This window comes from Pleurodeles waltl, chromosome 7 (assembly GCF_031143425.1).
Source record: "Pleurodeles waltl isolate 20211129_DDA chromosome 7, aPleWal1.hap1.20221129, whole genome shotgun sequence".
Lineage (NCBI taxonomy): Eukaryota > Metazoa > Chordata > Amphibia > Caudata > Salamandridae > Pleurodeles > Pleurodeles waltl.
This window is the reverse complement of record NC_090446.1, coordinates 1,505,999,112-1,506,025,460: the sequence shown is the minus strand read 5'-3', so window position 1 is coordinate 1,506,025,460 and position 26,349 is coordinate 1,505,999,112. Positions and strand designations below refer to the sequence as shown.

The window sequence follows — 26,349 nt, the reverse complement described above, 5'->3', positions numbered from 1 at the left end:
TGGCGGGAGAGCCGCCATGAACAGGATGGCGGTAGGGGGTGTCTGAATCCCCATGGCGGCGGAGCGCGCTCCGCCGCCATGGAGGATTCAGACGGGCAGCGGAAAGTCGGCAGTAGCCCGCCGGCTTTCCGCTTCTGGCCGCGGCTGTACCGCCGCGGTCAGAATGCCCGGCGGAGCACCGCCAGCCTGTTGGCGGTGCTACCGCCGACCTCCGCCCTGGCGGTAATTACCGCCAGGGTGAGAATGAGGCCCTATGTCTTTCACAAACCCTTTTTTGGTAGGAGAGAGGAAGTTACATAGGGCAGAATATCCCGTAGGCGGTCATTATATGAGTTAAAATAGAGGCTGTGTCTTTAAGAACCAAGAGACCACCAGGATTCCATCATGCTGAGCAGGTGGAAGTTGCTTCAGTTCTTTTTTCCGGTTCCTGCTGACAAGACTTTGGAGCATTGAGCACATTTTGGCTTTTTTCTTCAAAATCGACGCTGAGATCCATACTGACATTGAGATGCGTAAGTCTATCACCGTCGACAATCAGGTCAAAGTCGAGGCATAGGAGGTTGACACTGAAGACCTTTTAAACATCCTCAGGGCTACAGGGGGCAAGAAGTCAGAGGAGGTTATCTATACTTCTCAGGATTCGGAGTATACAAGAAAATACTCCCCTTCAAGAGCTACATTTGGTTCTCCTCTGCCAGCGCTCTATCCTCAACCACTTCCTCCACCTCTGCCTCCAGCACCAGTTGTTCCACCGAGGTCTACAACTCGCTCCAGATTGTCCCATCATTCTAGACACAACCATCACAGGCACAACCATCACAGCTCAAGGCGCTCATCTCAATCAACCAGGCGCTCATATCATCCTCACCATTCAAGAAAATCTCAGTCCAGACATTATGGATACATCATCCTCTACTACAGGATGATACTCTCCAACACTTTAAGACTCCCCACCTCCACACATATCACCAGTGGATGATAGCACCACTTTTCAGGAAGTCTTAGTGAGGGGAGCTGCAAAACTTCATATTGCGAAGACATCTCCAACATCGTTGACATCAGTAATCTTTTAGACCCTACAATATAGGTCAGCATCAAGGCCTTAGCTACCACAAGTGCTAGGAATGTTAGAACCAGCTATGGACATCTTTTTACGCCAGCCTTTGTCAAGCCAGGCCCATCATGGGTTCAGAAAAAAAACTGTCCTCCGGAGTGGGATCCTGTCTTTATACGTACAGACCCGACACAAGACTCTGCCACTGCAACAAAGAAACATCATGCCACTACTCCCACTCCAACAGTTTCTCCTGATAAGGAAACTCAGAGTTCGACTCAGTGGGTCAGAAGATCTGCAGAACAACAGCAACCATTACGACAGCGGCAAGCACTACCACCCTTTTAGACAGGTATGACAAGGCTCTTTGGGGCTCTATGCAAAACTTTGTTGACCATCTTCCATGAGATAAGCGAGAAGACAATTAAGAATTACTGTTGCTGTAGATTCTTCACTACTAGCAGCACATGAGTACTGCCACAGGGCCGTTTTCCAGAGGCGCTCTTGGCTTCGCCTTACCTCCCTCCTGCCAGAATCACAACAGAGAATTTTAAATCTCCCATTCTCTGGTACCACTTTATTCGGAAGCCACACCAATGATGAGATGGCAAGAATGAAGGCAGAAATGGAGACTCTCAAAGCAGTTGGCTTCGAAAGATCCAGAGAACAGAGAAAATATTTCCGTCCCTACCAACGATGGTACTACTCTCAGAGTTCAAACCCTTCTGAGGGCACCAACGAAGTGGCAGAAGACAACAAGTCCCTTACCACCCATACAAAAGAAAGCAGTCCAGGGGTAGATCCACCCAGAAGACTGCTAAAGGAGGCAAGCAACCATCTGCAACAAAACCCTGAGTTATTACATCCCCCTGTTCTGTTACCCACTCCGGTGGGGGGAAGCATATCCTCTTATCTGGCAAGAGTGGCAAAACATAGCAAAAGACACCTAGGTTCTGAATATTTTACAAAATGGATGTTGTCTCAGGTTCTCCCAAATTCTACCCTTCCAAAACCGTCCAGATTTCAACTCATGCTATTAGGGGAGAAAGTCAACATCTTCTTACAAAAGCAAGTGGTGGAACCTTTTCCTTACCACCAACGAGGGACAGGCATTTAATTCCAGGTACTTTCTGGTGAAAAAGAAAGACAAGAATGAATTCAGATCCATACTCGACCTCAAAAACAGCCAACAAGTGGATTTGGTGAGAAAAGGTATGGATGATGTAATTACACCAAATCTATCCCCAATTACACCAGGAGGATTGTCTCTGTTTCATCGACCTTTCAAGACACATACTTCCATATTCCAATTGCCAAAAAGCATCGGACGTTCTTGAGGTTCGGAGTGGTAGAAGACCACTACCAGTAAAAAAGTACTTCATTTTGGTTTCATGTTAGCACCCAGGACATTCTCTCAGTGCATGGAAGTTGTGGCTGCCCATCTCAGGAAGCAAAAATTATTCATCTACCCCTACCTAAGCAATTGGCTAATCAAGGTGTCAACATCTCAAGAAGCTTAGCTTCACTACAACTGGACTTGCAGTCTCCTCCAAAGGTTAGGCCTTCATGTTAAATTCTCCAAATCAATTTATGTCCCGATTCAAACCTTACATTATCTGGGAGCTTCTATCAATACAATACAAGCAAGAGTGTGTCCTTCAGAGAAGAGACTTTTATCAATCCTTCGGAAATGTCACCCTCTCATGACAGCTTACCGTCCAACAGTGAGAATAGTATCCTCTTTCCTTGTCTCAATGGCTTCCTGCATCTTCCTCACATCAAATGCTCGTCTCCACATGCAACCTCTGCAGAAATGTCTTGAGGCCCAGTAGGACCAACTGACAGGCAATTGGTAAGACAGGATAGTGCTGTCTCGTCATGCAAAGCTGACCCGGAAATGGTGGTGCTCCCAAAGAACTTGCTTCGGGGGATGACTTCATCAGGAGGTTCCTCCTCAAACAATAGAAATAGATGCCTCACCACTGGGAAGGGGAGCTTACATGGATCATCTCCAAACCCAGGGCAAATGGTCAGAGAGGGAGACGACATACCATATCAAATCTACTGGAGGTAAGCGCAGTCCATCTAGCCTTAAAAGTATTTCAGGGGGCGTGGCTACGGACGTCAAGATGGCGGTCGCACTCTAAGAGTGCTCTGGACCCCTCCGTCATCCATCCGAAACCTGCCACTGCACAGAATTCTTTTAAATCCCATCTGCAAGTGAGGGCTGCCTTGGTGGTTCCCGGATCTGGTGGGCGTGAGTCCGGAGTTCTGAGGTGCCGTGGGAGGCTGGAAAGAGGCCGTCCCGTGGACCGGGCCACGCCTCGAAGAGGAACCGCCCGATGCTCCGGGCCGGAGCTGGGGTCCTGAGCGGGCGTTGCTGGACAGAAGCTGCCGGAGCCGCTGAGATGCGGCGGGAGGTGCCTCCCCACTCCGGCTCCTCGGAAAGGGAGAAGCGACCGAGCGAAAGGCGAGTGAGGCCGGATCCGTGGGGCTCTGCGAGCAACCTACCCTGGGTGTGACCGGGTCCTCGACACCTGGAGGGCTGGGCACTGCCCGTGAAGACGCCATCCGGGGGGGAAGGAGGCGGAGGGGGCCGCGCCCTTGAACCTGGCACCGCCCGTGAAGACACCAACAAGGGGGAAGGAGCCGGGGGGGGGCGCCCTTGGAGCCATAGCCCCGAGGACCTGGAGGAGGCTGGCGATGCGGCGCAGCCAGGCCCGGCCGAGCATAGGCCACAAAATGAAGGTCTCCCTGACTGAGGGTGCCGCCGGTCCGCTGCCCGAAAAGCAGAGCATCTGAGACGCGATCACCTCCCTATGGCGACTGGACACGAGGAGCTGGGGAGACGTGATAGTGAGGAAGCAACGAGGAGCGAGGTGGAACTGACGATTTTTTAAAAGGGACTTCGTTTCAGTGAGTTAACCCAACGACTAAAGAAAACCCTGGCTCACCGTGGGGCGATTCCTGACCCGCGGGCCCAGCTGGGGAGCCACAGGGAGCATCAAGAGACCCCTCACCCTCCCGTTCAAAGACTGAGGCAACTGAGACCCGGACGCTGGAAAGGGTCGTCAGCTGCCTTGCATCCAGGTGAGGCACCAGCTTCCTGGGACCCGCCACGATACTCGCCGAGAGTACAGAAATAGTATTGGGGAGGCCTGGAGAGAGACCACAGTGGCTGAGAAATCTACCACCCCCCTTGGCTCTTGATCTGGAGGGAAGGAGAACCCCCACTGATCACCCTGACCCCGGGGCCACAGTGAGCTAACGCAATTGGCTTTATTTCCTCCAAGAAATAACTGGAGGCCCTGATGCCCCCTCCGTTGGAGACTGCCCGACCCTTGGGCCCCTAGCGGACCAAACTTGACTCGGAGCTGGCACAACTGGGCCTTAACCCCACGGGGGCGTAACTACGCCCGCTTTGCTCCTCGAACATCATGGGCAAAGACAGAGCTTCCAAGCAGACACAACCATCCCAACAGAGAATTGATCAATTTACCACGCCAGCGGCTTCCCGAACCGGGGGGCGATGCTCCATCTACAGATCAGGGCGCAGAAGGGGTCAACACTATCCTACTTGCAATCCAAACCTCACACCGAGCAGTGGAATCCAAAATTAGAGAGGTGAGAGAAGAGAAGGGCCTCGTGAGACAAGACCTTAGAAACGCAGTGGGCCGAATTACGGAAGTTGAGACCCGAGTCTCACAGGCAGAGGATGACCTGACTGAACTAAGATCCAAGGTGGCCCAACTGCAAACACGAACTGGAGAACTCCACTGCAGAGCTGAAGATGCTGAGAACCGCTCCAGACGCAACAACCTGCGCTTCGTTGGCGTACCAGAGGGAGCTGAAGATGGCAAAGCTGTCGAATTTCTGGAAAACTGGATTAAATCCTGGATGCCGGAGAACTCTTTCACCATGGTTTGCGATAGAACGAGCACACAGGGCCCTGGCACCGCGACCTCCGCTGGGAGGCCCTCGGCGACCCATGATTGCACGCTTCTTCAACTTTAAAGATTGCGATGCCGTCCTCAGGGAGGCTAGACGCTCCCCTGGCCTCCTCTGGGACAATCAGAAAATCCTGGTTTTCCCGGACTACGCCCGTGAAGTCCAAACTAAGCGCCGATCATACGAGCAAGTGAAACAGAAGCTGAGAGCGATGCAGCTCTCTTATATGCTCCTCTTCCCAGCTCGCCTTAAGGTAATCCTGGCCGATAAGGCACACTTCTTTGAAACGCCCGAAGAGGCGTGGGACTGGCTGACGGAAGAAGGCCTGGGATACCGCCGAGGCCCAACCGGTCCACCTGAGGACTCCTGTGGGACGAGATCAGTCGTATGAGTGGATACGCGCAGGAGCCGAAAACGTACCAGATCTAGGCGAGGTGGGCTCAGAGGTTCCAACACCCGACCGGAGGGGGATTCCCACCCTACACGAGACCCTCCATCGGGAGGAGATCCGGCGGACTGCCCGGGGGACCAAGTCACAGAAGAGTCAAAGACTGATGATCACCTGAGCCAATCCCCTGACCTTGGCTGATGAGGACCCCACTCATGCTGGACTCTGGATCGCGGAGACCGGCCGGTGGCGCCAGGCACCGCCCTACACAACTGAAACAAGGTCACGTTGATGTCAATACTCTGATATACACTCCAATGACTTCACTAAGGGTGGGGGTTTCTCACTAACGAATTGCAATTGATCCGACACTCAGGAGGGGTACACCACTCCAGTCAATGACAGTCTACACGGCTGTATTGCCCCGGTTGGGCTTTAGGGCGACAGATGCTTCGAGGGTGGAAGTATGGGGTGGGGGGAAGTTGGGGTGTTTAAAGCTCACATTAGGGCTTAGTGTAGTGATTATGATGTTATTGTAGTATTACCGACATACACCATACAGATCCTTTTCAGGCAATACGTCCACCGATGGGTCCCGGGTCGAACCCCCAATTTCCCACCACACAGACAAGGTACAAGTAAGTCCCTCACCGACACAGATTCTCTCATGGAATGTTAATAGCCTTTTAGATAAAATAAAAAGATCCGCAGTGTTTAGTACGTTGCGCAGATACTCCCCTTCTGTGGTCCTCCTACAGGAGACCCATCTACTTGGAACCAAGTGCCCCATTTTGGCGCGGGGGGTTTGACAAGGTGTTTCATGCAGGCTTCGCAAGAGGCTCTAGGGGGGTGGCCATTCTATTCCATCGCTCACTGCCTAAAGTAGTTACCTCAACTATATCGGACCCGCAGGGTAGATTCGTAACGGTGACCGGTACTTTACACGGCTCAACGGTTAACTACATATGTGCATACTCTCCCCCAGCCAGCTTTGACACCTTCTTGCTAAGTCTCCGCTGAACACTCATTGCCCTCCCGCAGGGACTCACACTTGTAGGAGGAGATTTTAACGCTGTCTTAGACCCCAAGATAGACGTATCCGGACCCATCTCCTCCGTCCGAATCGGGAGAGCATCCAACTTAATCGGATGGATGGCAGAATTGGGGCTATGTGAGGTATGGAGAACATGGCACCCCAGGGCACGGCAGTACACACATACATCGGCGGCTCACCACTCTCAGGCAAGAATTGACATGGTGTTCATGCCTGCGCTAGATATCTCTAAAGTCACCGGTGCGGAGATACTACCCCGGGGAGTTTCAGACCACTCCCTAGTACAGATCCGATTGGGGAGCGCGTCCCCCACGGCGATTAGAGAGGAGATAAAGCAACTGGTGCTTGAGGTCGCAAAGAATGCCTGGAGGGCATCAGCAGCCCGTGTGTATGGCTGGGGGGATAAGAACGGCAAACTCCTACACTGGTTGGCCACGCGCCCACTAGCCAACAGAGTTATCCCTGAGATTGCGAGCGAGACGGGCTTGATCATGAGAACCCCCAGTGAAATTGCAGGGAGCTTCGCCTCCTACTACACCCAATTATACGCGGTGCGTCACCGTCCGATAGCTGAAATGGAGTCCCCCCTCCTGCACATCACTCTCCCCACTATTCCACAGGCGACCAGAGTGAAGCTGGATGAAGCCATAACCCTGGCCGAAATTGCGACGGCAATAGCCGGCCTGGCGACAAATAAGACGCCCGGACCGGACGGCTTTCCGGCTGAGTTCTACAATAGATGCGGAGACATATTAAGCCCTCATCTACTTAACATGCTTAATGAAGCAGAGGAAAGCGGGCACTTCCCCACTGGAATAGACCAGGCCACAATAGTGGTGATCCCAAAGACTCAACCCCCATTGCGTGACCTCTCGGCCTATAGACCAATCTCTCTACTGAATGCCGAGATCAAGGTACTATCAACCCTACTCGCTACAAGATTGAAAGCGGTGCTCCCCACACTGGTACATCCGGATAAGTGTGGCTTTATGCCCATTCGCAGCACCAGACACTGCATTAGGAGATTGCAAGTCGCACTGGCTCAGCGCGGCACCCTGGCTGGGTCCCCCCTCGTCGTCCTCCTAGTAGATTTCGAGAAGGCCTTTGACACGGTGGACTGGTCATATCTGGAACAAGTCCTGGGAAAGAATGGATTTGGACCCAAATTCCAAGGACTTGTAAAACTACTTTACTCTAACCTAACCGCCCGCATCCAGGTAAACGGAGTGACTTCTGATCCTTTCCCTATCCGTCGCGGAACCCGTCAGGGATGTCCGTTGTCGCCATTGCTCTTCGCCCTCGCGATTGAGCCATTGGCCACAATGTTGAGAGAAGACCCATTGATAACGGGCTGGGCGTGGCCCACGAGCCCGGAAGACCGGATAGCACTGTACACGGCCGGATAGCACTGTACACGGATGACGTCCTCATTTACCTTTCCAACCCAGCGGCAAGTGGCCCACGTGTCTTAGAACTCCTGGACCTCTTCTCACAGGCCTCTGGCCTAACACTAAATCCCAGTAAATCCATACTGATACCCTTACACCCCTCTAGAGAATGCATAAGTTGGCAAGAAAACATACCAATCCGCCGAAACAGTTTTAAATATCTAGGGGTACATATAACTCTGCTCCCGGAACTAACATGGGAACTAAATATCACGCCACTCATTAAAAAGTCCAAAAAAGATCTTCAACGCTGGCGGAATTTACCACTCAACAGGCTGGGCAGAATCGCATTGTACAAGATGATGATACTCCCCAGCTTCCTATACCAGTTGCAAAACTTCCCACACCCAATCCCTCGGAAATGGTTTAACGAGATCGAGACAACTGCACGCCAATTTCTATGGCACGGCTCTCGGCCCAAATTAACCCTTGCCACATGTCAAAGAGACATCTATAAAGGGGGATTCGGAATGTCTAATATCTATTTTTATTACTTGGCCATGCGCCTACTGGTAATTAACGATTGTATGTCAGGAGGCTGGACCGACCCCGCATATAGACTAGAGCTCCAGGCGATCGGCTACAACGGAGTTTTCAATGCTCTATACGGGGAGCGATTTCGCAGACCATCCCTGAGGTTACCAGACTGGTGTTGACAGGGTGGCGAGCGGCACAGAAGGTCACGGGGTGGTGGCCTCGGCTAACACAGCAGACTCCTCTTTGGCAGGGGAGATGGCTGAGGGAAGTAGCCGCACTAGAGGGGTTCCGAAAGTGGGACACCATAGGAATATCTACACTGGGTGACATTTAGGGAGATTCACAAATCCAGTCCTTTGAGGAACTTCAGAAAATATACTCTCTAAATAATACACAATTTCACAAGTACCTACAACTCAGACATGCTTTATTAGTACACTTAAGACCAGGAGACAACATACCAGAATACAGTCCACTCGAGGCGAAGGTCATGATGGGACACCTAAACAAGGGGGGGTATCTCCCAGCTCTACTGTGCTATCCTGGCAAACACATCCCCCCCCTTGAGAAGCTTCGCCAGAAATGGGAGGGATGGGTGGGAGCCATAGAAGACGCAGATTGGAGAGAAGCTCTAGCAGCCCCCCCGAACGCTGGCCATATCTACACGATTCCAGTTACTACAAACCCTTTACTTACACTCAGCCTACCTCACCCCTAAACGGCTTCACCAGGCTAATCTCCGCTCCACAGACGAGCGCCCCCGTTGCTCTCAACCGGGAGCCGACTTCTTTCATATGACTTGGGCTTGCCCAAATATAGAGACATATTGGGGATCAATCTTGGGGGAGATCTCTGAGGTTTTGCAAACCGCGATAGAGTTATCCCCGATACCACTTTTGCTAGGGGCCATGAGCGAGATGGGACTAAGTAGAGCGAATCGAACCTTCCTGGGAGTGGCCTGCATGGTTGCAAAAAGAGACATCATGTCAGAATGGAAAGCCGTAAAAGCGCCGACCCTCGCCAAATGGAGGCGAGGAATGGACTGGTGTGCAAGATGTGAAAAACTTGTGTACGAGGTGAGGGGGTGCCCAGACAAGTACAATAGAGTGTGGGGGAACTGGGAGAGTTTGCTTGCCACTTGATATAATAGAATTCTCCAGTAACACCTGAAGAGACTGTTTATCGGGAGCGAGGTAACACTATCAAATAACTACAATCCCTGTTTAATAACGATAGAAGGGTCAAACCTACGACATACGAGGTGATGACGATGCTGAACTCTATCAGTCAACATAACAATAGAGATCACAGACCGTGTGCTGTGGTGGTGGGATCAAACTCAGACTCTAAGTCTCATCCCAAATCTCATGGAACTCACGAGGGTCCCATGACCAAAAGGATGAACAAGTCGGATGTGACACATGATATGGCCCAACACGGGCGCCAGGATGTCGGTATTTGTATTTGTATCAGTATTTGTAATTGTTGGTATATTGTGTTTTTTCTTATTGTGCTTTGTTTTTGTTTTATCTATTCAAAATAAATAAAAATCTTTATAAAAAAAAAAAAAAGTATTTCAGATCCCACTCCCTGCTTGTTCAGACAATACAATCATCATGTACTACCTCAACAAGCGGGGGGAGGGGAGGAGGGGTGATGACAGGCCTATGTCACATGAGCCCCAGGCAGTCCGGAAATGGATCTCAGCCAGGGAAATAACCATCAACGCAACTCACCTTTCAGGTGTACAAAATGCTCAGCAGACTTTCTCAGCAGGATTCTACAAGACAACTTTGAGCGAGTCTTACACAACGTCATCGTTCACAATACCTTTCATCTGTTGGGCACCATCGACCTGTTTGTCACCGCAGAACACAAAAACTGGAGAAACTTCACCTTGAACTACTTCTAACCAGGCACGCTGTGGGTTGCCCTATTGATCAACTGGTCCGGCAAATTTCTTTATGCTTTTCTACGGATTCCATCAGTCCTCATCAAGCTGTCCCACTCGAGGGCTAAGTTGATCCTAATAGCTCTGGAGTGGCCATGTCAATGGTGGTTCACAAACCTCCTTTACCAGTCTCTCCTTCCACATCTCAAGCTACCATGCAGAAGAGACCTGCTAATGAAGTTTGGAGGCCAGATGGTACACCCCAATCTCTCCTCTTTGAATTTGGCAGCATGGCTTCTGAGCTAGTACAGTTCCGACACATAAATCTGCTGCAAGACTGTATGGACGTCCTAAGAGAGGCTAAGCAGTCTTCAACATGTTCCGCATAGGCCTCCAAATAGAAGAGATTTTGCATCTGGAAATCCTCTAAGTACGTGGACCCTACGTCTTGCCAGGAAGATATCATTCTTCCATACTTACTCCATCTGACAAAATCTAACCTGCAATTCTCTTCCATAAAGGTTCAACTTTCAGCTCATACTAGCCACAGAAAAAGTCCTTCACAAACCTCTGTTTTTGAAATCCACGTCATCAAGAATTTTTTAGAAGGTGTGTAAAAGGTTTTCCCTCCCATTAGGCGCCCTTCACCTTCCTGGGAACTTAACATTGTACTCTCTCATATTACACAGGATCTCTTTGACCCTGTTCACAGAGACTCCCTGCAACACCTCTCGAGGAAGGCAGCTTTCCATGTAGCAATAACATCAGCTTGCAGGGTTAGCGAGATCCAAGCACTTTGTTCTCACAAACCATACAGTCTTCCATTCTATTAGAGTGGTTATGAGCACTCACCTGAAATTCCTTCCTAAGGTTATTTCAGATTTTAATGTTAATCAGACCATATCACTACCAACATTATTTCAGAATCCCTCTACTCCAGCTGAAAGATCTCTTAATTCCCTGGATGTGAGGAGAGTTTTGAAATTCTACCACAATAGGACACGAGACATCTGCAGATTGAACTAATTGTTTATTAACTATGGTCCAGTCCATATAGACTTGGCCACTTCTAAATAATCAATCTCCTAATGGATAGTTTCCTACATCCTGTTTTGCTGTCAAAAAGCTAACAAGACATTATCAGCTAAGCCTAAAGCACACCCCACTAGAGGTAAAGCTGTTACAGCCACTTTACTGAAAAATTTCCGAATCCCAGATATTCGCATAGTGATCTGTCCATAATTTTAGCAAACATTACTGGCTGGATTCTGATGCTATAGCAGATGCTCAAGTAGGACAAGCCATCCTCAGAAATCTATTTGCTTAAAACTCAACAAATTTACCCTCTTTGTCCTCTCTACCGCCTTAAATAGGGATGGGCTTGATAATCTATTCAGTGCTTATGACTACAAATGGAAATCCCCTATCTGAGAAGGAACAGTTTCTTACCTGTAACTCCCAGTGATGGAGATGAGTGTTGAGCTGTTATGGTGGTGCCTAGAATGAGGGTGCAATCTAGAGGGAGTTGTAGACCTCATGGAATAACTGGTGCTGGAGGCAGAGGTTGAGGTGGAAGTAGTGGTGGAAGAAGTGGTTGATGAGAGGGCGCTGGCGGAGGAGAACCAGATGTAGCTCTTGACGGGGAGTATGTTCTTGTATACTCCAAATATATAGTATAGGTACATTGGCCTATGTTACTCTCTCTTTTCTACCAAAAAAGGGTTTGTGAAAGACATTTATGCTGTTTTACAAAAAAAAAGAATTTATTTACATATATAATCTCCTGGACCCTTTTGTAAGTGCAAGATGAATAATTGGTCCACTATAGCCTGTTCCTATCGGCTGCATAATTTTTTTCTCTCTTAAGTAACTCTGCAGGCCTTTCCGAAGAAAAGCAAATATCTGCACTTAAGAAAATATATTGTTAAAAAGTGTCCCAGGGTCCCTGCATTGGGCGGTACTGTTCAGTGCTTATGACTATAAATGGAAATCCCCTACAAGAAAACCCAACCACACATTGTGAGGAAAGGCTATGTTGGTGGCTCACCCCCACTTTTTTGCCATACTTTTTGCTAGACTTATTGCTGTTTACCGACTGAGCACCAGGGCGCTGACATCCAGCGGACAGTGTATGTGCTCTAACCCATAAGGAAATGTGCAAGTGGCTAATACTGGATTGGCAAGTTTGACTTACCTATAAGTCCCTAGCATATGGTACTCTGTGAGGCCAGTAGGTTAAGTGTCACTAGCGTACTGCAGCCATTATTGTTCCTCCACTACAGTGACGAAGTGAAAACATTACTATAAGCTTGCCACTGCAGACTGGGATGGCAGTTTTAAAACTGCAAATTGGACATGTCAAAATAGCTCTTTTGACAGGCCTAAACCTTTCTTTTTAAGCCTGGTAAGTCACCCCTAAGATAGGCCCTAAGTGCCCGTAGGATAGGGTACATGGTATTTGTAGGAAGCTGGCTCAGTATATGGTGTACACCTATAGGTGAGGCTGCGTAAGGACGCCGGTAAAACAGCACCTCTTCCTACTTCCAACTTGAGAATGCTTACGGTGAACTAGTATTAAGTGCAATGTTGAAAAATTGAAGTGCGCTCTCAGCTTCACTAATAACATATGCTGTTGGCAGGTGAGTGTTTAATTGCTTGAAGTATCCACTGTCTTCTCCCTCATGTTCCATTGGGAATAAACGACAGAGACAGCCTGTCGACACCCTTTCGTTTCTCCATGCCAGGTACAGCTGTACTGTCTGCATAGCATAACAAGGAATAGTTACTGACTAGCTATTGGTAACTCTCTTAGCAAAAGCGATCTGGATACCAGTCAGCCCTCACCGCCTAGGGATTCCCCGGCGCTCCTGGTCGCTGTTAGACAGGGAATGCAGACATTACTGTTTCTTGACAAGTGGTATGGGTTGACGGCCAAGAGACAAGACTTGCAGTTTCATAGGACTGGCACCTATGATATGAATAAGTTGTCCTATTTGTGACAGGTTTTGATTCTTCAATGGAGAAAAGTTAGGCCTCTAGAATGAGATGCGATCTGGGTGTGGGATGCAGTGTTGCGTGACCTGCGTGCGAATAACGATGTGAAGGAGAAAGTGCATAAGGAATTGTTGGAACTGAAAAAAGGATTTTACTCAGTGAAAAAAGGAAAGAGAAAATGGAAGGATGGAGAGAACAAACACTTCAGGTAGTGGGGACATTCCTTTCTCTTCCTGTGGAAGGTGCAGAATCACAGGAACAAGATGCACAAGGGGATGAGGGAGAGGACGAGCTTGTAGAGGATATACTAATGAGGAGGATAGGAAAACAAATAATACAGTTGCCACATTAAAGGACATTCTGGTGCATCCGGAGCACTCAGTGACTGGGACCCAACCCTCTCAGCTATCTTCAGTAGAGAAGGCAGATTGTCGTGCCTTGGCACAGAGTCTGGTAAAAGAGGAACTCGAGAAAGTGATGGTTGCCCTGTCACTGAAAAAAATAAAAGAGGAAGTAGCTCACGCTGCTGGAAAAGTCAGCAGCATTAGCACGCGGTTACAAAAAGAACGCGAGGAGAAGGGGGGCAAGATGGCCATCCTGGTGAAAATACACTGGGCACAGAATGTTGGTGATGTACAATAACAGTACTGTATAATATAAAGCTGCTGACAGAGGTTATACAGGGTATCACCACTGCAGTAGGCCACAGGAGAGAAAGCAATTCCACATCCCAACCTCCACCCAAAAAGACCACCCCCCCACGCCACGCAGCTCTCTAGTGACACAAAAGAAATGCTCCTCAGTGCAGACAGTGCCAAGTGACATGCATTATTAACAGATTTAGCTGACAAGAGGATGACACTGGCGGATGTAAAGGAAAAATATAACAGACCACACAGGGAGGAAATACTGACATCAGCATGGGCTGACTTAATGGCCCGACATCCCCAAATGCACCTCAGCCACACCCAGCACAAGTGCGTCCCCACTACCACAGACATATGCCTGGGATACATCCCAGCTCAGTTTTACAGATAGCAAGCTGCTCTCTTGGGACGATGCCAAACTAATAGAAAAATTGTAATATGCCAAACAGAAGTTACAAAGGTGGAGAGAACTGATGGAGAGCATCACAACAGCACAAGTCATTAGTGATTTACAGACATGCACCTTCCCAGTACTGACAGACGTACCTTGGACTCGCTCCAACTTAATGTCATTTACCAAAGACTTCCCGAAACCTAGGGAGGAACCCCACAAGTGGTACACATAAATAGAATAATTGGCAATGGGAGCATTGCTATGGAGAGACCTCAACACTTTGTTCAATATAATTGTACCAAGAGACTTATGAGAGGATTGCAAGAAAGTAATGAGCTGGCGAACAGAGGAGCCACCAAGGGGAAAAAGGGGAATACCGGGAGAAGAGGCAGAGAAGGCAAGGGAAAAGGTTAGAGAATACATAAAGGGAAAAGTGCCAGAAGACAAGGTGGACTGGTCAAAAATAATGAATACAAAGCAGGAAAATAAATGAAAGTGTGAACAGCTATTATGACCGCCTTTTGCAAGTATACCAACAGAGTAGGGGGATGAAAAATCCACTCGGGGAGGCGAGGCCAGAGTTGGTCACCACATTTGTATAAGGGCTACAGCAGCCCATTCAGCTGCATTTACAGACATCTTTTGTTTGTTGGCAGCAGGAGCCCATAGACAAGGTACTGGCAGCAGCCAGACACTGTGCAGATTACCAAATACATTTCCAGAGACAGAAGAAGAAAAACCAAAAAGGTTGAACATGGAGAAGTTCTATAGGGGGGTCAGGGTACAGGTAGGGGTAGAGGATGAGGGAGGGGACAAAATGAGAGAGCTTCCTCCCAACCTCCTCCAGGCACGGCATTTACTAAAGAAATGGAATAAGAAAGTCACTCCGAACCTACACTACCCCTCAAGAACCCTTAGGTTGGGGAAGTACTAAAACCCCAAAGGTAAGTAAGTAGGATTCCCCAGGCGCCCGTGTGCAGAGTAGTAATCTCAGGTCAGAGTCCATAGGCTAACATGGGTAAGTCATGGTTGGAGTGTTCACGTTTTAGTACATTTTCCAGAGGACCCCAAGGAAACCACTTAGGACAAGGGAGGTTGGATAGTGCTCCCACTTGTGGGCATCCAGAACAGTGGAGTATCTATACCAGGGAGCCCAGGTGTATAGGGGTAAAGCTGTGTCAAAACCTTACATTGCAGTCAATGAGGACTTTGGGGGTCATTTTGACCTCAGCGGTCTTTTTTGAAGTCCCCCGAGGGACCGCCGTGCGGAAGACCGCCAGTGGTGGCCGTTTGCCGCTCGACCTATTATGACCATTGTCAGCTCTCCGTCCTTTTATGGACGGAGAGCCGCCAACAGCCATACTGGTGGGAGGCGGGGAAGTGGAGGTTGCTCCACCTCCACTGCCACGCCAACAGAACACCGCCCAGCGAATCACGTCCTGTGATTCGCCGTGGCGGTGTTCTGTTGGTGGTGTGGTGTCAGCGTAGCTGCCCCCATGGCTCCCGTCCCCTCCCGGAGGATCGTCGGACCAGGTAAGTCGATCGTCCATGAGGGGAGGCGGGGTGTTGTGTGGGTGCATGGGGGTGTACGTGTGTGTATGTAGAGGGGGTGTGTGAGTGCGTGTACGCTTGCAGGGGTGTTGTGTGTATGGGAATGAGTGCGTGTATGTTTGAATGTGGGTGTGCGTGTCTCACTGTGTGTGTGGATGTAGGCATGTATGTCGGCGTGTGTGCGTGTAAGTGTGTAGGTGGTGCCTGCGTGCGTGTCGTGTGGGTATGGGTGTTGTGATGTTGGGGGTCGGGTGGGGAGGGGGTCCCTGCCACCTTTGGGGGGTGGCAGGGGTGGTGGGGGGCTAGGGGAGGGAGTCGGGGTGGGGGAGACCCCTATCAGTGCCAGGGAAGGAATTCCCTGGCACTGATAGTGCTTACCGCCATGGATTTCATGGCGGTTCAAACCGCTGGAAATCCACGGCGGTAAGCCGGGTCCAAATACCGGCGGCGGTCTGGTGACGGTCGCCGTGCTGGAGACCCAGGACTCCAGCCCAGCGGTCGTCTCCACCCTGGCGGGCGGAACGGAGAACCAGCAGATGACCATGGCGGTAACCGCCATGGTCATAATTCCACAAAGTAAGACCGCCAGCCTGTTGGCGGTCTTACCGCCGGTTCTCCGCCTTCCGCCAGGGTCATAATGACCCCCTTTGTTGTCTAGCTGCTGTTGTGATCCACAGACCAGGTCGGTGGAACCCAGGTATGGATTCTAGAAGAAGAGGAGCTAAGGAAAGAGTCCAGACCACCCGGAGGTGCAGGAGGGTAGTGCCCACCCTTCTTGGAGATGCTTTCCTGTAGGACAGTGGACAAAGGGCAGCTGTGGAGACTAGACAATGCAGGAAGGTCACTGAAGAAGTCCACGAGCTGACAAACGATGGTTGTCCAATTGCAGAGGAGTCAGTTGTCCGCGGGACCACCAACAAGCCTTGGGAAGTGCAGAGACATGCTGCACGGAGTTTGCAGGATTTGTGGGGACCAGCGAGGTCATCGACCCAACCTTGGCAGGTAGGTCAGGGCTAGCCCTCTGCAGTCAGGAGAGCCAGGAACTGATGAAGCCCCCCAGCAGGACCCTCTGGCAGCAGGCACAGGGAGGCCTCAACTGCACAGCAAGGAGAAATGCCAACATCGTAGCGTTTACAGAGAGGACGTGGTTCTTGGAGCTGGAGAGTGCTGGAGGACAGGGCTTCTTGGAACTAGCAGGTCTTCAGACTGAAGAGCCAACAAGTCTTGGCAATGACAAACAGACGCAGTGCACAAGGAGTTCAGCCAAGCAGCTCCAGCAAGGGACCACAGACTTCCCAGTTGCAAGGCAGATAAGTCAGACCTTTGGAGAGCCACAGAACCACCACCTGTGCTGCAAAGTCTTGAAGAGTCCGTGGGACAGCAGGATCCACAAGTGGGTCGTTGTCACTGGGGTGCCTGCAGTTGCAGGGGAGTGACTCCATCACTTCAAGGGAGATTCCTTCATGCTTTACTAAGTGCAGGCGGAGTCCCTGTGAATCTGGAGGATGCACGTCCATGAGATTGCAGAAGTCTTTGCAGAACTTGGAAACAAAGTTGCAGTAGGAGCCCTCCTACTGGTTACAGTCTTGCTTCTGGTTCTAGCAAAGAACAGCAGTAATTCTGGTGCTCAGGTTACAGAAATGTCTAACAGAGGAGATTTCTAGACTGTTCCTGAAGTCCTGCAGAGGAATCTAGGGTCCCACCCTCAGGAGAGCCCTTAAGTAACCCAGGAAGGAGGTTGGCTACTTACTGCGATGTCCCACCTATGGGGGGAAGGGGAGTTGTCAGGGATGTCACCAAGCTGACTAACCAGTCAGATGCTCCCAGGGGCTTCTGCTCATCTTATTTGAAAGAGGGCAGAATCAAGTGGCCACCTGCCAGAGCTCTGTGCCCCTCAGTAGAGGAGGTGCTGGACAGGAGGATGGTGCCTCCCCTGTCCTTTGTGTGGTTTCACGCCAGAGCGGGAACCAGGAGTTCCTTTACTGGTGCAAACCGGTCCCTTGACCCTGCTTCAGGCAGGTCGCTCCCTACACCGCCGCCTCTGCTCCAGGTGCCCGTGTTTTTACTTGGATTCCTTTCTTCTTTTGTTTTTTTTTTCTCGGCTCACCTCGGCCCCAGCCGCTGCATCCCTGCGGCCCCGCCCTCCTCCCCCCACTTCAGATCTCCTTCCCACTGCTGAATCCCTGCGGCCCACCCCCCTGCTCTCCCATTTGCTGCTCCCCTCCCTCCTCCCTGCTGCCACTCTCTCCCACCTCCCCTCTTATAGCAGCCGCAGCACCGCTGGCGCGCCCAAGGCAGACCCGTCTGCTCCCAGACCACGCCCAGCGCCAGTCCCCCTGGCCCACGCACCACCAATCACCGCTACACAGCCAATGACCTCCAGGCCCTCAATCCAGGACGCTCCTCCATCTGCTTCCAGTCCACTCCGAAGCACACCAAAGGACCCTTCTCCTGCAGAGCCTGCAACTTCACCTGCACCCTAACCACCAAGCTCCGACACAAAGCTGCAGACAACCACCTCAGCTGCATTCTGCTCAACACCTGCTCCGTCCACAAGCATGCAATCGAACTCTGGGACCTACTGACCTCATCATCACCTGACGTCGCATTTCTCACCGAAACCTAGATTAATTAGGCCTCGGAAGCAGACATAGCCATAGCCTATAACCTATAAGTCCCTAGCATATGGTACTCTGTGAGGCCAGTAAGTTAAGTGTCACTAGTGTACTGCAGCCATTATTGTTCCTCCACTATAGTGACAAAGTGAAAACATTACTATAAGCTTGCCACTGCAGACTGGTATGGCAGTTTTAAAACTGCAAATTGGACATGTCGAAATAGCCCTTCTGACAGGCCTAAACCTTTCCTTTTAATGCTGGTAAGTCACCCCTAAGGTAGGCCCTAAGTGCCCATAGGATAGGGTACAGGGTATTTGTAGGAAGCTGGCTCAGTATATGGTGTACACCTATAGGTGAGGCACCCTTCACTGAGTCCAGGCAACCCTTGGTGATAGTGTAGGAGGTTCTAGATTAGCAGTGGAGAGCAGCTAAGGCTTATCGAAGAGGTTGTAAAGCGGTTGCAAATACCGCACAGGCCAGTCACTGATGTGGCTACAGGAAAGAACCACACCAGTGTTAAAAAAATATATATGCTGCATTTATTGTAACACACTCTAGAACTAACTTTGGTATATCTCCTAATCTGAGATATGGATATACAAAAATAGACTTGGTAAGTGAAGGCATAAAATAACATGGGCCCCTATGTGGGGGTGTGGGATTGCATTTTAACTTGTCTCCATTTTGGGCCTGCTAGGCCCTGTGATACTCAATTATAACAGGGCCTGCTTGTTGAACGGCTCATATCTTAGCTGAACTCTGCTTTCTGTTCTTTTCTGTTTGCTTGAAACGCATAATGATGCAAGCCTTGCTATCAAGACAGCCCTCATGAAATATCACTGCACTCTAGCTGAAGCAATATATATATGAAGAAATGTATTATCCTGTGTACGTGTTGTCTCTGTTAGATGGAAAATTCCATCTTGCAATATGAAGCACAAACCATATTCTGTATCTTCCTCCACTCTACTGCATCTTACCTTATTTGGTATGATATAAAAGCTTAACAGTAATGCTTTGTGAAATGTCTGAGAAATGATCACATGCCTATGTCAAGAATTAATGAGATGCATGAACACGCCTTGTGGTTTGTAGAAATAAAAGATCATGTACAACTTTCTTAATTTGAACTGCTTGGACTTGGCCTCTCAAGCCATCAGTTCCTGTGCACGTATTAAAATTGTTTCTCTTTATAAGACTGGCCGGTCTCTGGTTTTGTTCCTGATCTAAAGAAGGCTCCAACATCTTGGTGCAGAATGCAGTGCTGCTTGGATTGATGGTCTCCCCTACCTGGCTCCCAGCTTTTTTTGGGGGGGGTAGGGGTGTGTGGCTCAGGTGAGTCTTCCCCGGTGTAGTGCTTAGGGTGGCCTTCCCTGGAAGGGGAGCCAGCGCTGTGGTGAGTATCTGTCGACTTCTGGTCACCTCTCGTTTGGCATCGGTGACTTGACAGTGTCTAGATAAGAGGGAATTGGAGAGATAGAGGGTGAAGTTGATTACATGGATTCTGTTTTTGCTCTGATTTTCACCATCTCCCTGGACCTGAGTGGCATCTTTTTTCTGGTTCGCTTTCTCCTCTGTCTTCAGTGGCATGCTCGCCCGACACTACGGTGTCGGTGACTAATCATGATTTTCCATTGGTGGCCCATCCACCACCATCGCATTATGGGGTTCTGTGTTAATTTGCTGCTCTCCCTCTTTATATATCATTTTTTATACCCTTTCTTCATGATGTAATAGGTAGTCCTTTGTTTTTGTCTTTTGTACTAGTGGCGCTCTCGGTGTTCTGTGTGGGCAGCCGGAGGGGCTGTGCCAATATTCACCTCAGCCAGTGGGGCTGGGACAGTAGTCCTGGTGGGCAACCGGTGGGGCTGTATGGGGTCTCAGCCAGAGGGGCTGTGATGGAAGTGTCCCCAGGCGGAGGGGCTGGGGAGGAAGATCTGGCAAGAGGGGTAGTGGTGCTCTGCTCCAGTTTAGCAGGCAGGTGATGCTGTGCTAATTTGCCTGCCGACACCTCAGACTGGGTCCTTTCAGCCCTGGTCTTACAGAAGGCATGCTTTTGTGCAGTTGATTTCCCCTTTCACCAGGATCAAAATAAATAATTACAAAACCCAAAAAGTACATTATAAGGTTTCTACATGTTTCTGCATTCAATTTACCCACAAATAAATTCCTAGAAGAATTAATGGGCTGGTCCTAAACCCCAACACACAGAAATTTGCGATCACACAAAAATAACTCCCATGGTACAATGTTCATGTGCATACATGATGCTACAGGTGACAACTCAAATTACATATTTGATTGACTGTATATAGTATGCAGAATATGATAAAAAAACACACTCACTTAATCCCCAAAGAAACTTAGGAGTGGTAGACACATGATACAGTTGAGATATAAAATTATTAGCAAGCTTTCTTCACTTCTAGCGCTGTATTTTGAGGCCATCCATGCAATGTTCATAAAGTGGTGATGTGTGAGTAAAGAACACACATTTACCTTCAGTTACGAGCGCAGTCAAAAAACAAGCAATGGCACAGGCTTTCTTCATTATGATGGACATTGCTGCTGGAAGTATCTGCATGCCTTGCTCTTTCATCGTGTGGTACCTAAAAGCATAATGTAGTGATGAATAAAAGGATGAGAACAAAAGAAAAAATACAATAATCGTACAGTAGTCCAAGGAAGTAGTACTGAGTTTGCAAAGGAATCATATGTGGCATGTCGACATTTCAAAATGAAAATAGAAACATAACCCCTGGAGATTTTAAAACTCCCTACTGCAATTTTGGTTAGAATCAATAACTTTAATCTCTTCTTGCTCACCATTCACTTCTATTCATAAGCTTCAGCTCAAACATCCAAGATTATCTATTTTATTTTTTACAGGGACCCAGAGAAACCTTAAACAGAGGAGATGGGCAAAAGACAAATGGTGCACCTAGGGGTGAAGGGATAGCATGGTGACCCCTTATGACTAACTGTGTGACTAATATCAGCTGCTTTTTTAAGTATCTGCAGCCTTTGAATCCCATTTAGCCCTTCCCTAGAGAGCATCTTCATATCAAGCAACTATCAACGCATTTCCCAAAGGAACAGGTAACAGGGTCAGCACAGACCAGAATAATTCTGCACAAGAATAAGTTGTCAAACGTGGCATCAGAGTTTAAGTGTACAAAGCCAAAAATCCTAACTTCCTATTCACACATTTAAAAGGCTTTTAATGTTTTTCGTGATATATACTGTCTCCTGTCCAAGGTATCAAATGGCTACTGTCTGTGGTCATTACTGGGATGTAATGGATGCATGGCATCTCCTGTCGTTTTGGTTGGTTGAGCTGGATTCCGTATTTAGCTACCCTTCTCTTTTGCATAGCAATATACCTTCAGAGCTTTAGTAAGTAGCCCTTTCTTGTTTGGCAAATGATACCAGTTATTGTTATTTAATTGTTTTTATCACTGCTTGTTTTACCAATGCTTGCTTGCTAATGTGAGCAGGTGTAGACATGTGCTTCTAATTGGGTGTTGTGTAGACATGTGCTTCTAATTGGGTGTGGTGACTCATCCACATACGGAAACTCAACTGCTTTCCTGATTGGCTATGAATAGCAGAGTGAAGCATACCTCCCTGCTTGGCTTTGTTTTACTTCCTGATCTCAGCATCTGATTTGGAAGTCCAGCCCCTGCTGTCATCCTCGTATTCAGGACTTTTGAGGCAATTCTTTTCTTCGTCCCTGTACCAACTGACACCAGGCATTTTAACAGCACTCTGGAAAAGACTGCAGCTAAGTGACTAGTATTCTCCACGGAGTTTGTTCTTTGAATGCTGTGCTTTCCTAGAACAGCTGGTGTATTTCAGACCTCATATTTTGGCAGAGTGCTTATCTTGAAGAGATAAATGCATTTCTGAACATTCTACATTATTATTGTAGTTACTTGCCTGAATGTGCTTCAGGAAATCTGCTTGAGCTCAACTACTACAAAAAGTGACAGTGCAATTTTAAAAGAGCATTTAAGGGACTTTTCTTTCTGTAATAGCATAACTCTTGGATTTAAATTGTGTCATTCATGCATGTGTTTCAGTTTTGAGGAATTTGCTTTTGAAGGGTTTTTCACACACACAGTGAAACCAAACCAAACTGTGCCACCCTAACTGTTTAAACCCAGAGTGGACATTTGTATTTCTTGGGTTGATTTTGTTCCTTTTAGTTTAACACTATGCATGGACGAAAGTTATACGCAATATAATTAATGCCCTTGTTTGTCTTTTTTGTGCATGATAAGTGCAACCACAGTTCTAATTGTAGTGTACAACAGTGAATCTCTATGAAGGCAGCCCTAGTGTCGCAGTACTTATTGTTATGGTACTCAGTTTGGGTTTTTTGTAATGCAGACTTAGTAATTGTGCCAACAGTTATTATTATTCAAGAAAAGTGCTGGAGCATCCTGGTGTTCTTCTACCACTACTGTGCCCATATCAGAAACAGAGATTCAGTTTCAAGGAAGTTGAGTGCACTAACTCTACTATCCCGCTGTCAACAACGACTTGCCCCTCCTGAAGATACAGGGTGCCTGGCTGGACCGGCAAGACGTGACAGTGTTTTGTCTCTTTCTCTTCCACTCCCCCTTTCCTTTTGGGACACCTGCCGGGGTTTCTGTGTCCACCAGGAAGTGCTGAGAGGTGTTCCAGGAGGTCAGGGGACATACCATTGCCCCTACAGACATCCTGCTTTTCAGGTGAGTTGCCACATCTCGACAAATTCAAGCGATTGCATTTGTTGGTTCCAGTGACCTTCTAAAAATCCTTGCTTGCTAGTGGTCAGTTCTGTCTCTTTGTCCTGCCTTTTTCACTTTGGAAGCAGCACAAATTACTGTATAGTTGTGCTATGTCCTGTTTATCTCTTCTGTAGGGGACTTTTTTTTTCTACTTTTTGGCTGCTCATCTTACACTGTGGATGTGTGCTCCAGAGCAGCCACCTCGGGCAAGTCCCTCCTGCCCCACCCCCAGCTTCATCAGAAACATCAAACCAACAGCAAGGGGGGGCTTTTCCAGGGCCAGCTCACCCTCCTTTATCTTAGCTCCCATGCTTGGCATGGAATGAGAGCTTTAATTTCCTTGTTGTTTGCGCCATAGCTGGAAAACCAGCTGAGGTACCCCGGTGCTGCTTATAATCTGCTGATTAGTGACTGCAGCCATGATGTTTGTATGAGCATGACCCCACCAGCCTGGATTTAAATAAAGCAAATATGCAACTTAGAGTTTATTTAAACAAACGAAATACATTGGAAAAAATAAGAAACGGGCAGAAAAACATACACATAACACTGTGAGGTCACCTCTGGGCCCCACAAGGCTATATCTGCCATTGCTTCTTTAAGGGGTCCATTGAAACGGCCTCGCTCTCTCTAACTCGAGGAAATGCGAGACCGTTGTTGCTTTCTTGGTGCCTGACTTCATCAGCTTGGAGCTGTGTGTTTTGTGAGATGGCATGCCTGTATATTCACGTTTTTGTTCTGCCTAAAGAAGCATTACGGTCTCACCGTGCTTTGACTCGTTGAGTTGTAATCTTTTTTTTAACCTTTCCTTTAGCACTCTGCGGGAATGCATGGTTTTCCTTTCTCTTTTTTTTAATTTTTTTTAACTGTGCTCGAACATTCCCAGGTCTCAAAGTGCTTGATTGGTTTGTAAAGATGCCCTACGAATAGTAACTGAATTTGAAGTGTAATTACAAATGCTGCCCATAAAATGTCCTTGTGTTAGTTGAATACCCCCTCCCTGCCCCCGTAGCACTTCCAGGCAAAGTAGGAGTGAGTATTAACTTGTAAATAACTTCACGTTTTGGAAAAATATCCGTTGTTTGAAAGCTCCTTGAGCTGTCAGAAAATAGTGCTTAGTAACACGGCGAGCTACCAGGAACGTTAATTTGGTATGAAAACAGTTAATGTAGGCACTGCACCACGTTCCTGTTCATTACCTCGGATAAAAGCCAGTCTGAGTAACAGTGTGCTGTGAAATGAAAGCCTTTGAATTAATTGAAGGACAAACAAAACATAATGCAGCGCATACAGCACGCAATGTACAGCCTCTAGCTGCTAAGTGAAACATGGAATTTTCCAAACCCTCGTGGGGGGACTTGAAGTGTAACTTGCACATCTTGCCTTCGCTTCCCCTGTTGTTTGATGACCTGCCGTGAAAGAGTTAACTTGATGCATGAACAACTCTGCAAACTAGACTCCTGACCTGGGGACATGTACTCGGTCGTACTTCTCTGTGAAGGGGCGATACCTGTGGTGACGGTGGCCACGGATTGGTATGTCATGTAATCGTTCTTACATGATATGGGCAAAAAGGAAGCACAATTTCAGAGCAGAGAATCTTTCGCTTGTGCCTCCTCGTTAACTTTAACTGAAAGGGTTAGGCATGGCCTGAGCAGACACTGCAATTTAATCATACCGGGAACAGCATTCGGCAAAATCATCTACAGATGTGAGCCAAAACTTGCCAGAATGCAGAAGGATAGGAGGAGAACCATTTTCAATACACATGGCAAGAAAAGTCCAGTTAGGAATTTACAACACCACTAGCTGTAACTGGAGAAAATGCAAGAATCTATTGCATTCCAAATGCTTGTTTACCTACTTCCTCAAAGTACACAGCCTACGAATAACCCTGCAAAAGACCCTACATTCTGAATGAAAAGAAATCAAAGATGAAAGAAATGAGTGAATATGACCTACCTTACCCCAGAGGCCTATGTTAAAAGCCCTCACAACTATATTTTGTTTGTATTTCAACTTTGCATGAACATTCTCCTCTGCAGATGAAAGACATTTTGCCATAACAGGCCTTTACTGCTGTTCACCTCTCTCCAGAGACCCAAACTGAATCTGAAGAGCCCTAGGGAACCCCCTAAAGTTGTGATATTTAGCAGGAGAAGAGGTGCTAGCCTGTTGGAAATGACAATGCTCATGACATGATGACAACAGCCAAGACTCATGTGAAACTGCAACAAGCATTGAAGCCAAGGGAATCCACTCCACCGTTGGATAGAAACCAAGACAGGAATATGGTTTAAATTTCAAGGTTTTAGTTTTCTTAACTTGGCATTCTGATCTGGAACATTGTTACAAGCTACTGGACCCACAAGCCCCGCATAAAAAACACACATCATTAGCAAGAGACCATACGATCTCATGCAAAAGAGAGGTTCTAAACTAACTACATAAAGATATGCTACTCAATCCTAGTACTACAGCACATATTTTCTTTTACTGTTAGCTTTGGATCACACTGAAATGGATTTAAGGTGATCTTGTGGATGACCTTGAATCCAGTGGGCTTTTTTGGTTAACCTGTGCTGTGCCAGAAAGAAGAGAAATGCTGTAACATCAATTTACTAAAAAGTTGTGAAACAAGGGGGGACGAGGCCAAACCGCCGACAAGCGTGGGCAACACCCTGGGCTAAAAGGTGAAGCAGCCTTAGCCTACCTAACTGGTAGCCTGTTTGGGACCCCCCCCCCGGACAGAACAGGTGTGGTAGACCGCCTGGGCAGTGTCAACCATGTTGCTCACTCAGCACAAGATCTGGTGGCAGCAACGCATGTCCAGCACCCAGATGTTCCTTACAGTGATGGCGGCATGCCTGTGTTTCTCGGGGTCTCCGGGTCCTAGGCGGCTTTTGGCAAGCCAGCAGGGAGAGGAGTAAAGAATGCCAGAATCCATCAGGAAGAAACTGACTAAGTGCTGCGCAGCCGCAAACAGACACGGCTGCTGCACAAATGGCCCCCTGGATGGAGTGGTACCCCACCAGGCCATCTCTGTGGCAGTGTAGCCAGCTGGAGCAGTGAGTGCCCACATCTCTCATTCCTTGATGCTTTCTCCAAAA

At 48.4% G+C, this 26,349-nt stretch overlaps 1 protein-coding gene across 1 annotated transcript in view; it reads right to left on the bottom strand.

Moving 5' to 3' along the window:
- LOC138247097 (uncharacterized) overlaps positions 1–26,349 on the bottom strand; it is a 272,302-nt gene that overhangs the window by 123,509 nt on the left and 122,444 nt on the right. Inside the window, exon 3 of the mRNA XM_069201840.1 lies at positions 20,964–21,073. Coding sequence (XP_069057941.1) covers positions 20,964–21,073 — 110 coding nt within the window. The remainder of the gene's footprint in view (positions 1–20,963; positions 21,074–26,349) is intronic.